The following is a 12011-nucleotide window of genomic DNA, read 5'->3' on the forward strand; positions in this document are numbered from 1 at the left end:
CTCTTTGTATACGTGTATATACTTATAAAATTATTTTAATGATAAATCATTTGAGAATAACTTACAGATATTGTGCCTCTGTGGCCCTGAACACTTGGCCTGCATCCTTTAAGAGCAAGGATGTTCTCCTATACAACTAAAGGACGATCATCACATTTAAAAATTTTGAGGCTGGGCACAGTGGCTCATGTCTGTAATCCCAGCACTTTGGGAGGCTGAGGCGGGAGGATCACGTGAGGCCAGGAGTCCGAGACCAATCTGGGCAACAGCAAAATTGTCTTGACAAAACATTAAAATAATAAAAATTAGCTGAGCATGGTGGCGTGCACTGGTAGTCCCAGCTACTTGGGAGGCTGAGTCAGGAGGATCCCTTGAGCCCAAGAGTTCGAGGCTGCAGTGAGCTGCGATTGTGCCACTCGCACTCCAGCCTGGGCAGCAAAGCACAACCCTGTCTTAAAAAAAAAAAAAAAAGCCTGGGTGTGGTGGCTCACACCTGTAATCCCAGCACTTTGGGAGGCTGAGGCGGGTGGATCACGAGGTCAGGAGATCAAGACTATCCTGGCCTTGGTGAAACCCCATCTCTACTAAAATACAAAAAATTAGCTGGGCATGGTGGTGCACGCCTGTAGTCCCAGCTACTCAGGAGGCTGAGGCAGAGAAATTGCTTGAATCCGGGAGACAGAGTTTGCGGTGAGCCGAGATCGTGTCACTGCATTCCAGCCTGGCGAAAGAGCAAGACTCCATCTCAAAAAAAAAAAAAAAAAAAGAATTTTGACATTGACACAATAATAATATCTAATATAAAATCCATGTTGTTCCAATAGTAACCTTTACAGCATGTTTGCTGGGCCAGGATCTGATCCTGGGTCATTTGTTGCATTTAATCATCATGTATCTTGGTCTCCTTTCATTTGAATCAGTTCCTCACTGCCTTTCTGCATCTTTCGTGACATTGACATTTTTGGCAAGTCCAGGCAGTTGTTTTGCAGAACGTCCCTTGGTAAGATGGCCTTCTGGTTCCTGGTGACCAGGTTCAGGTTGTGAATCTTGGGAAGGATCCACAGAATCGATACTGGATCCTCCCCAGTGCCTTGTATCGGGAGGCACCTGGCATGTGTCGGTCCCATTGCTGGGGACACTAACAGGGTCCAGTGGTTCAAGTAGCACTTGCCTGGTTTCCCTTTTTGAGGGTCCCTCTCTGAAGACCCTACTTGGGGTTAGGATTCAATGGATGTAACTTAGGGGACACTTTTTTTTTTTTTTTGAAACAGAGTCTTGTTTCATCGCCAGGCGCCAGGCTGGAGTGCAGTGGTGCAATCTCAGCTCACTGCAACCTCCACCTCCTGGCTTCAAGCAATTCTCCTGCCTCAGGCTCCTGACTAGCTGAGACTACAGGCGTGCACCATCACACCCAGCTGATTTTTGTATTTTCATAGAGATGGGGTTTCACTATGTTGGCTAGGATGGTCTCGATCTCTTGACCTTGCGATCCGCCTGCCTCGGCCCCCCAAAGTACTGGGATTACAGGCGTGAGCCACCGTGCCCGGCCAGGGGACACTTTTTAACCCGTAACAGCGACTGCCTGTCCTGGTGACCGAGGCCATGTGTAAATGACGCATGAGCGCGTTGGGAGGGTTTGGGGTTTGCTGGAAGATTTGCTCACTGTATCTGTCTCTTCATTACAGCTGGAAACCTACATCCTGGTGAGTGGCCTCTGCCCCTACTCGGCTTAGACTCGGGGCCCGGGTAGCCCTCTTCTGCAAGTTCTGGTCTGTCTTCACCCAATGTCTGCCTTCTGGGCTGAGCCACTGTGCCTTACAAGGCTGGCACCCAGTCTCTTCTATCCTGGTCCCTGAGTCCACCCTGGGATGGGCTGAGTGTGTGTCTGTCAATTTCCTTTTTTTTTTTTTTTGAGAGATAGAGTCTCACTTTGTCACTCAGGCTGGGGTGCAGTGGTACTGATCTCGGCTCACTGCAACCTCTACCTTCTGGGTTTAAGAGATTCTCTTGCCTCAGCCTCCCGAGTAGCTGGGACTACAGATGTGTGCCACCACGCCCAGCTAATTTTTTTTGTATTTTTAGTAGAGACGGGGTTTCACCATGTTGGCCAGGATGGTCTCAATCTCTTGCCCTCGTGATCTGCCCACCTTGGCCTCCCAAAGTGCTGGGATTACAGGCGTGAGCCACCGCGCCTGGCTGTAATTTTTTTTTTTTTTTTAGTAGAAATGGGGGTTTCACCAAGTTGGCCAGGCTGGTTTCAAACTCCTGACCTCAGGTGATCCTCCTGCCTCAGCCTCCCAAAGTGCTGGGATTACAGGCTTGAGCCACCGCGCCCGGCCACGTCCATTTCTAGGTTTGCACACAGCTCCCTAAATGAGGAGGTAAGCGTATTCTGCCTTCCAAATCCTCTTCTCTATCCAGAGCTTTTGAACTTTTTTGCCCCGGGGTGAATGATGAATTTCGGGACCTTCCCTGCATAGCTGACATGCCCAAGAGAGAGGACTGGGAAGATCCTGACATTGGGCACACGCTGGGCTACCCTGAGTTCACTCTGCGTGTCTGTCTCCCTCCACCACCGACAGGACCCCCGAGGCTCTCGGATGATGGAGTGGAGACATTTGAAGCCGTTCTGCTGCGGTGAGTTTCTTCCTCTGCGGCTTGCAGGGCTGCGGAGGTGACAAGCCTTCCAGGAAAACAGAATGTGCTCTGTCCAGGCCCCCTCCCCAGTGTACCCCTGCTGCTGCCTCAGCTGGAGGGGACCAAGGAGGAGCGGAGGGCAGGTACCCACCTGGGAGGTGACCACGCTGTGGGTTTGGGTCCGGGAGCCTCAGCCCAGCCCATAGCACCTTCCCTTTGGATTTGGACCTTCCGCCCACGTTTCTCTGTGCCCAGGACTCAGGCAGGACTCCTGCCCAGAACTCAAGACCTTTCTGGAATACTGGGGCACATGCTCCCACCTTCTTTTTTTTATTTATATTTTTGAGACAGAGTCTTGCTCTGTCACCCAGGCTGGAGCGCAGTGGCTCTATCTCGGCTCACTGCAGCCTCCGCCTCCCGGGTTCCCGATTCTCCTGCCTCAGCCTCCCGAGTAGCTGGAATTACAGGTGAATGGCACCACGCCCAGCTAATTTTTGTTTTTTCAGTAGAGACAGGGTTTCACCATGTTGGCCAGGCTGGTCTCAAACTCCTGACCTCAGGTGATCCACCTGCCTCGGCCTCCCACAGTGCTGGGATTACAGGCGTGAGCCACCGCGCCCGGCCTCAGCCTCTTTCCTTCTGTTCCATCTTCTCTCTCTGCCTTCTTTACTCCCTCTTGTTCACTTCACTGCTCTCTCTGTATCAGCAGATATTTGTTGGGCACCGCACAGATACTGCCACGGGCTGAGCTTTCAACCCAATGGGGAAAGCAAACATGAACTGAACAGCCTGGATAATGTCAGTTGTGATGGGTGCTAGAAAGGAGATGTTCAAAACTCAAAGAGGGCAAATGGGGCTCTATTCCAGCCTGGGGTGGCAGAGGCAATCCTGGAAGGCTGCCTGGAGGAGGATCCTTTTCAGCAACAAAGAAGGAACAGGGGACAGCCAGGCCAAGCGAAGGGGCAAGAAGCATGTTCCAGGCAGGGACCCAACATATGGGAAGGGCTGTGCATGTCCAAGGGAGTGACATTGGAGAGGGGGGACAAGACAGAGATGTTGAACGCTGAGAGCAGGGGTGACGTTGGCAAGAGCAGAACTCAAGATCTTTCTGGAAAAGTTTAAAAAACTTTTAAAGAGACATGTTCTCTCTCATTCTGTCACCTAGGCTGGAGTGCAGTGGCGTGACCATAGCTCACTGCAGCTTCCACCTCTCGGGTTCAAGTGATCCTCCCACCTCAGCCTCCCAAGTAGTTGGTACCCCAGGCGTGTGCCACCAGGCACAGCTACTTTTTACAATTGTTGATAGAGATGGGGTCTCAAGATGTTGCCCAGGCTGACTTGAGCTTTAGAGCACGGAGGGAGGGGAGAGGTCCACCTGCTGTTTAAAGAAAACCCTTTGGGGCCGGGTGCAGTGGCTCATGCCTGTAATGCCAGCACTTTGGGAGGTTGAGGCGGGCAGATCACCTGAGGTCAGGAGTTCGAGACCATCCTGGCCAACATGGGGAAACTCCATCTCTACTAAACATACAAAATAGCCGGGCATAGTGGCGGGCGCCTATCGCCCCAGCTACTCAGGAGGCTAAGGCACAAGAATTGCTTGAACCTGGGAGATGGAGGTTGCAGTGAGCTGAGATTGCGTCATTGCACTCCAGCCTGGATGAAAGCTCTGTCTCAAAAAAATAAAAAAACCCTTAGGCTGGGTGCGGTGGCTCACACCTGTGATCCTAGCACTTCAGGAGGCTGAGGTGGGCGGATCATCTAAGGTCTGGAGTTCGAGACCAGCCTGGCTAACATGGTGAAACCCCGTTTCTACTAAAAAATCCAAAGAATTAGCCAGATGTGGTGTGTGCTTGTAATCCCAGCTACTCAGGAGGCTGAGGCAGGAGAGTCTCTTGAACCCGGGAGGCAGAGGTTGCAGTGAGCCAAGATCACACCACTGAACTCCAGCCCGGGCCTCAGAGTGAGACGCTGTCTCAAATAAAAATAAATAAATAAATAAATAAAACCCCTTTGGGATGTGTGTAGACCCGCGGTTCTCAACCAGGGTGACTGTGCCCCTCTCTCGGGCAGGGTGACTGACTGTGCCCCTCTCTTAGGCAGGGTGACCATGCCCCTCTCTCGGGCAGGGTGACTGACTGTGCCCCTCTCTCGGGCAGGGTAACTGACTGTGCCCCTCTCTCGGGCAGGGTGACTGACTGTGCCCCTCTCTCGGGCAGGGTAACTGACTGTGCCCCTCTCTTAGGCAGGGTGACCATGCCCCTCTCTTGGGCAGGGTAACTGACTGTGCCCCTCTCTTAGGCAGGGTGACCGTGCCCCTCTCTCGGGCAGGGTGACTGTGCCCCTCTCTCAGGGAGCATTTGGCAGAGTTGGCCACAGACCCCTTACCAAGCACATGCTCAAGACACACGTGCCCAAATGTCCTCCAGCCGTCAAAGGCACACTTTGAATACGTGGGGGAAAAGCCATTTTAGCCGTCACATCTTCCGACTCCAATGTGATCCAGCCTCCCTCCCTGTCCCCCCCGTCCCCTCCCTCTGTGACCCTCCTGTATGATCACTGGGGATGGGGGAGCATGTCACACTCGGGAGTGGAAGATCTGCCTGGGGTCAGTGTGCCCTTTCCAACCTCTCCATGGCTCCCGGTGAAAACAGAGCTGCGGACGGGCTCAGAGGCACAGGTGCGAAGCAAGTGACACCTCCCATGTCAGCGGCTGATGGTGCTTCTGGGGGACGCTTGGGGAGAGTGCTCTGTTCTAAGGTGTGTGCGTGCCCTAGCTCAGTTAGCGGGCTGGTTCTCACAGAGGGGTTGGGGCCGGGCAGGAGATTCTGCCCCCAGGGGACATTGGCAATGTCTGGAGACATTTTGACTTGTCAGGACTTTTGTGGGGGACAAGGGGGGCAGCTGGCATCTGGTGAGTGGAGGCCAGGGATGATACTCAGATGCCTCAGTGCACAGGACACCCCCACATTGCAATGAAGGATCTGGCCCCAAATGTCAGGAGTGCCCAGGCTGAGAAACCCTGCCCTGGCCGGAGACCCTGTCTCTCTTGTCTGTCTGTCTGTCTGTCTGTCTGTCTGTCTGTCTGTCTGTCTGTCTCTCTCCCTCCTTTCTCTCTCCCCTCTCTCTCCCCTCTCTCTCCTCTCTCACTCCTTTCTGTCTCTCTCTCTTCTCTCTCTTTCTGTCTCTCTCTCTCCTCTCTCTCTCTGTCTCTGTCTATCTGGGATTTCTACCCAGGGGTGTCTTTACCCCCTAGGGGCGATATCAGCAATGTCTGGAGACTTTTTTAGGTTGTCACATTGTGGCGGGCACTGGTGCTACTGGCATCCGGTGGGTGGAGGCCAGGGATGCTGCTCAGAGCCCTCTGGGGCACAGGACGCCTCCACCCCAGAGAGCTTCCGGGCCCCAGGTGTCAGCAATGTGCAGGCTGGGAATGGCTCAGGTGGGGGATGGAGTGGATGAGCCAGGCTGACTCATTTTCCCACGTTTGTCCAGCTCACTGCCTGCCCCTGGCCCTGGCTGCAGAGTTGTCCCAGGAACCCCAGGTTCAGTCTCTCCCTGGACCCCTTTGCAGCCTGTTGGGGTCTCAGACCTGCTCGGCTGGCCTGATTCTGCAGGGTCCTGATCTGCACAGACCCCGCCAGCCTCTCTGTGTCCTCCAGTTCTCCTGGGGCGCTGCCCAGGGAAGGAGGAGGAGCCGGGTCCTGGCACCCTCTTCCCCCATCCGCCGTACCTCACTGCGGGATGCTGGAGCAGGGCCCGAGCCCATGGCTCTCTCTGCACATGCCCTTGCCCAGGCGCGAAGGGATTCTCTCTTCACACAGGCATCACCAGCGTGAGCTTCCCCCTGTCCGACCAGCCTGTGTTGGGAGAATGGTGGATTTTTGTCGAAATGCAAGGCCACACGTACAACAGGTCTTTTGAAGTTCAGAAGTATGGTAAGTTGGAGAATTTCAGGGTCTTGGAATTTCAGATCTGGGAGAAACCTTAGAAACTGGTGAGGAAGGCCAGGTGTGGTGGCTCATGCCTGTAATCCCAGCACTTTGGGAGGCCCAGGTGGGCGGATCACTTGAAGTCAGGAGTTCGAGACCAGCCTGGCCAACACGGCGAAACCTGTGTCTATTAAAAGTGCAAAAATTAGCTGGTTGTGGTGGTGGGCATCTGTAGTCCCAGCTACTTAGGAAGCTGAGGCAGGAGAATCACTTGAACCCAAGAGGTGGAGGTTGCAGTGAGCCAAGATCGCGCCACTGCACTCCAGCCTGGGCGACAAGGCGAGACTCTGTCTCAAACAAAAAAAAAAAAAAAAGAAACTGGTGAAGAGGTGGAAGATGACGTGAGTCCCGTTTACTGAGGGCTCGTGATGGCTGGGCATACTTTCAGGGGATGGTCCTACACTCTTGCTTTTTTTTTGAGACAGGGTTTCATGCCCATCACCGAGGCTAGAGTGCAGTGGTGCGATCTTGGCTCACTGCAGCCTCAACTTCCCAAGTTCGAGTGATCCTCCCTCCTCAGCCTCCTGAGTTGCTGGGACTACAAGTGTGAGCCATCACTTCCGGTTAATTTTTGTATTTTTAGTAGAGACAGGGTTTCGCCACGTTGCCCAGGCTGGTCTCCAGCTCCTGGCCTCAAGTGATCCTTCTGCCTTAGCCTCCCAAAGTGCACTCTTGCCTTTTATAAAAAGAAGTATTGTAGGCCAGGCGTGGTGGTGGCTCACACCTGTAATCCCAGCACTTTGGGAGGCTGAGGCGGGAGGATCACTTGAGGCCAGGAGCTGGAGACCAGCCTGGACAACATAGTCCCCGTCTGTACAAAACTTTAAAACAAAAAATTATCTGGACGTGGTGGCACATGTCTGTAGTCCCCAGTACTGGGAAGCTGAGGCAGGAGGATTGCTTGAGCCCGGGAGATCAAGGCTGCAGTGAGCCGTGATTGCAGCACCACACTCTAGTTGGGGTGACAAAGTGAGACCCTGTCTCAAAAAAAAAAGAAAAAATGGTGGCCAGGCACGGCAGCTAACATCCCTAATCCCAGCACTTTGGGAGGACGAGGTGGGTGGATCACTAGAGGTCAGGAGTTCGAGACCAGGGGTTGGCCAACATGGTGAAACCCCGTCTCTACTAAAAATATAAACATTAGCTAGGCGTGGTGCGGTGAGCCTGTAGCCCCAGCTACTTGGGAGGCTGAGGCTGGAGAATTGCTTGAACCAGGCAGAGGAGGTTGCAGTGAATCGAGATCGTGCGACACTCTGTCTCAAAGAAAATAAAAGAAAAGAGATTCTTAAGTTCCTACAAGGGCTCTCCCAGGACCCGATTCTTGCTGATTTTCTGGCTGCTCCAGGGCATCACCCCCGCCCCTGGTGACAAGATGGCTTGACCCTCCCAGGGCTGAGTCCAGAAGCAATGGAGAAATCGGCTCTCTGCTGCAGTCACCCCGGGGATGCTGCTTATGGGCTCCCAGGGTCACAGGGGCTGGGAGGTGCCTCCAGGCCCGGTGTCCACCCTGGGATAGGCTGGAATCCACCACACTCTAAGCTCGTGGTCTAAAAGTGACAGGAGGAGGTCCCTTGAGGAAAATGGGGTCCTGGTCCCCCAAAGATGGGGAATACATGCAGCCCACAGAATCCCAAGGCTGCTGAGCAGAGTGGTATGGATGGGTACAGCGTCAGCCTCGGTGGTGGCCGGGTGCTGGGGTCCACAGACACCTTGCACGGGGGGCCAGGGCTCCTGAGGTCGCCTTAGGGACAGAAGCCGGCCCCTCCTCCTCTCTGCTTTCTCTCTTCAGTGTTGCCCAAGTTTGAGCTGCTGATTGACCCACCCCGGTATATCCGAGACCTGGATGCCTGTGAGACAGGCACCGTGCGGGCCAGGTGAGAAACAGCGGCCCCCGGGGCACACTGGGGGGCCTTTCCCCCTCCCCCACCATCACGCTGCTCCCTCAAGGTCGTTCCCCTCCTCTGCTGCCTCCCTCCCTCCCACGTGGGTGTGCCCTTGTGTTCCTGGGTCCCTCCCCTGTGGGCACACCCTCCCCAGGATGTGCCCCTCCCCCTAGAGCATCTTCCCTCCCAGGCCCCTCCCCTGTGGGCGCCCCCTCCTCAGAATGTGCCCCTCCCCCTAGAGCATCTCCCTCCCCCAGGCCCCTCCCCTGTGGGCACCCCCTCCCCAGGATGTGCCCCTCCCCCAGGCCCCTCCCGTGTGGGCTCCCCTCCCCAGGATGTGCCCCTCCCCCTAGAGCATCTCCCTTTCCCATGCCCCTCCCCTGTGGGCGCCCCCCTCCCTGGGGTGTACCCCTTCCCCTAGAGCATCTCCCTTTCCCATGCCCCTCCCCTGTGGGTGCCCCTCTCCCCAGGATGTGCCCCTCCCCCTAGAGCATCTCCCTCCCCCAGGCCCCTCCCCTGTGAGCTCCCCCTTCCCTGGGGTATACCCCTTCCCCTAGAACATTTCCTTCTCCCCTGGGCCTCTCCTCTGCCTGCCCCTTCCATCTCCCCCTACCAACCCGGCTTCCCCCTCCTCCCACACGCAGTCACTCCTACCGCGGCCTCCCTGAGGTGCCCTCTGCCCCGCTCCTGCCCTCCCTCGTAGTGGGTGTCTCCCTGCCCCATGAGCCTGTTGCACTCTACCCACTGCCCGTCTTTGTTCCCATGCTGGGTGTGGTGGCTCACGCTTGTAGTCCCAGCAACTCAGGAGGCTGAGGAGGGAGGATCACTTGAACTTGGGAAGTCGAGGCTGCAGTGAGCCGAGATCACACCACTGCACTCCAGCCTGGGTGATAGGCATGAAACTCTGTCTCAAAAAAAAAAAAAAAAAAAAAAGCCAGAGTGTAGGACCATCCCCTCAAACTATGCCCATATCCCTACAAGCACACCCCTGTCTCTCCAAAGCCTGCCCCTCCCGATATGCAGATATGCATTCTCCCTCAATCCTGCCCTTCCCAGCTAAGATCTTCCCTCCCCAAGGGCCTCCCCTCCCCAAGGAATGCGCTACACAAATTAGGCCTCCCCCAAGGCTGCCACCTCCTCTGCAGGCCCCCTGGCATCAAACAGCACTCCCAGCCAGCATGCTGACCCAAGATGGGTGGACCCTTTTTTTTTTTTAGATGGAGTCTTGCTCTGTCGCCCAGGCTGAAGTGCAGTGACACGATCTCGGCTCACTGCAACCTCCACCTCCCAGGCTCAATCGATTCTCCTGCCTCAGCCTCCCAGGTAGCCGGGACTACAGGCGCCCACCACCATTCCCGACTAATTTTTGTATTTTTAGTAGAGAAGGGGTTTCACCATGTTGGCCAGGCTGGTCTCGAACTCTTGACCTCAAGTGATCCGCCCACCTTAGCATCCCAAAGTGCTGGGATTACAGGTGGGAGCCACCTCGCCCGGCTGAGAGGGGTTTTCTGAAGGACTGCCCACCTAATGACTGGGTTGTTGGCCAAGGCCATACCAGGGTCCACCCCAGGGCATCAACAGGCGCTGATGTGGGGGCGCCAGGGAGAGCCCTCAGAGGCCGCCATTCCTGTGTCCGGCTCTCGCCTGCCCCCTGGCTGCAAAGGAGGTGGTTCTCTGACCTGCACGTCCTCCAGCTGTGTGGGGTTTCAAATCCAGGGCTGGGCACATGCCCGTTTTATAGTCTAGGAAATATTACTGAAGTGCCGGGCATTATTCTTTTATTTGCTCTTCTCTCTCTCTCTCTTATTTTTTTGAGGCAGAGTCTCACTCTGCTGCCCAGGCTGGAGTGCAGTGGCATGATCTCTGCTCACTGCAACCTCCACCTCCCGGGTTAAAACGATTCTTATGCCTCAGCCTCCTGAGTAGCTGGGATTACAGATATGGGCCAGCACACACAGCTAATTTTTGTATTTTTAGTAACACTGGGTTTCACCATGTTGGCCAGGCTGGTCTCAAACTCCTGACCTCAGGTGATCTGCCCCTCTTGGCCTCCCGAAGTGCTGGGATTACAGGCGTGAGCCACTGTGCCTGGCCTGCAGTCTCTCATTTTGCTCCTGTTCCCCACGCCCGGCATTCCCTCTGTATCAGAAGTGACGTAAAGACATTTAAGTTTCACCATCACCCCTGAGAGGGCAATTTGATTCCCATTCTCTGTCTGGGTGAGGAAACTGAGGCTCAGAGAAGTCCGACCCCTGGTTCAAGGTTGAGCTTAATAGGGCGCTTAGGCTCAGGTGCCTCTCAGGGGCCCACAGTCGCTCATGCCTCTGCACTACTCTGCTCCAGAGGTGGCAACCTAGCCTGCTGAGTTCCAGAGTTCCTCTCTGACCCTCGGGCTCTTTTTCTGTCCATCTCGAGGCTTGGTGCAGAGGATCGCAGGGTCTTGGTATCTTCTGTCCCAACTCCAGGCTGCAGAGAGGGCTGTCAGGACAGGATGCAAGGTGGGGAGGGAGCTGCACCAGTCACTGTATTAGTGGCCGCACTGTGCTAACCTCGCCTTCTTGAGGCTGGGCCCTCCCTGCCACCCATTCTGTACTCTCCTGGCTGTGAAATTGACTATGCCTAACCCTTTTGCTCCAGGTATACCTTTGGGAAACCCGTGGCTGGTGCCTTAATGATCAACATGACCGTTAATGGTGTGGGTTACTACAGCCATGAGGTGGGACGCCCGGTCCTCAGAACGACCAAGGTGAGGAACAGGGACCCCTCCACCCCCTGACCCAACCCCCAGGTTCACTGCCAGAATCACACATTTTATTCAACTTTCTTTTATTATTATTAGTTTATTTACTGCCTTAAAAAATATTTTGAGGCCGGGCGTGGTGGCTCACACCTGTAATCCCAACACTTTGGAAGGCCGAGGCGAGTGGATCACGAGGTCAGGAGTTCAAAACCAGCCTGGCCAAGATGATCAAACCCTGTCTCTACTAAAATACAAAAATTAGTCGGGGGTGGTGGTGCATGCCTGTAATCCCTGCTACTTGGGAGGATGAGGCAGAGAATCATTTTAACCTGGGAGGCGGAGTTTGCAGTGAGTCAAGATCTCACCACTGCACTCCAGCCTGGGTGAAGAAGCAAGACTCCGTCTTAAAATATATATATATATATATATTTTTTTTTTTTTTGAATAGAGGTGGGGTCTCACTATGTTGCCCAGGCTGGTCTTGAGCCCCTAGGCTCCAGTGATCCTCCCGCCTTGGCCCCCGAAAGTGCCAGGATTACAGGTGTGAGCCACTGCTCTGTTTTACTCTCTAAAACAGTTATATGGCAGGATGTTTCTGATGATAAAATTCCTGCAGGCTGAATGAAGAGACTTTAGAAAATATAAAAAGAAAGAAAATAAACATAACGTGTTCTCCAGTAGGTGGACACGAACACTATTGATATTTTGATGTGTTTCCTTGCAGATGACTGTATGTAAAGTTTTGAAAAAAGAAAACAAATT

The 12011-nt window shown here is 54.4% G+C and overlaps 1 protein-coding gene across 1 annotated transcript in view; it reads left to right on the forward strand.

Moving 5' to 3' along the window:
* The window catches only part of CPAMD8 (C3 and PZP like alpha-2-macroglobulin domain containing 8), a 114777-nt gene that overhangs the window by 11410 nt on the left and 91356 nt on the right, over positions 1 to 12011 (forward strand). Inside the window, exons 6-10 of the mRNA XM_064381667.1 lie at positions 1686 to 1703; positions 2583 to 2637; positions 6459 to 6572; positions 8416 to 8500; positions 11147 to 11255. Coding sequence (XP_064237737.1) covers positions 1686 to 1703; positions 2583 to 2637; positions 6459 to 6572; positions 8416 to 8500; positions 11147 to 11255 — 381 coding nt within the window. The remainder of the gene's footprint in view (positions 1 to 1685; positions 1704 to 2582; positions 2638 to 6458; positions 6573 to 8415; positions 8501 to 11146; positions 11256 to 12011) is intronic.

This window comes from Aotus nancymaae, unplaced genomic scaffold (genome assembly GCF_030222135.1).
Source record: "Aotus nancymaae isolate 86718 unplaced genomic scaffold, 86718_ANA_hifiasm-v0.15.2.pri h1tg000028l, whole genome shotgun sequence".
NCBI lineage: Eukaryota > Metazoa > Chordata > Mammalia > Primates > Aotidae > Aotus > Aotus nancymaae.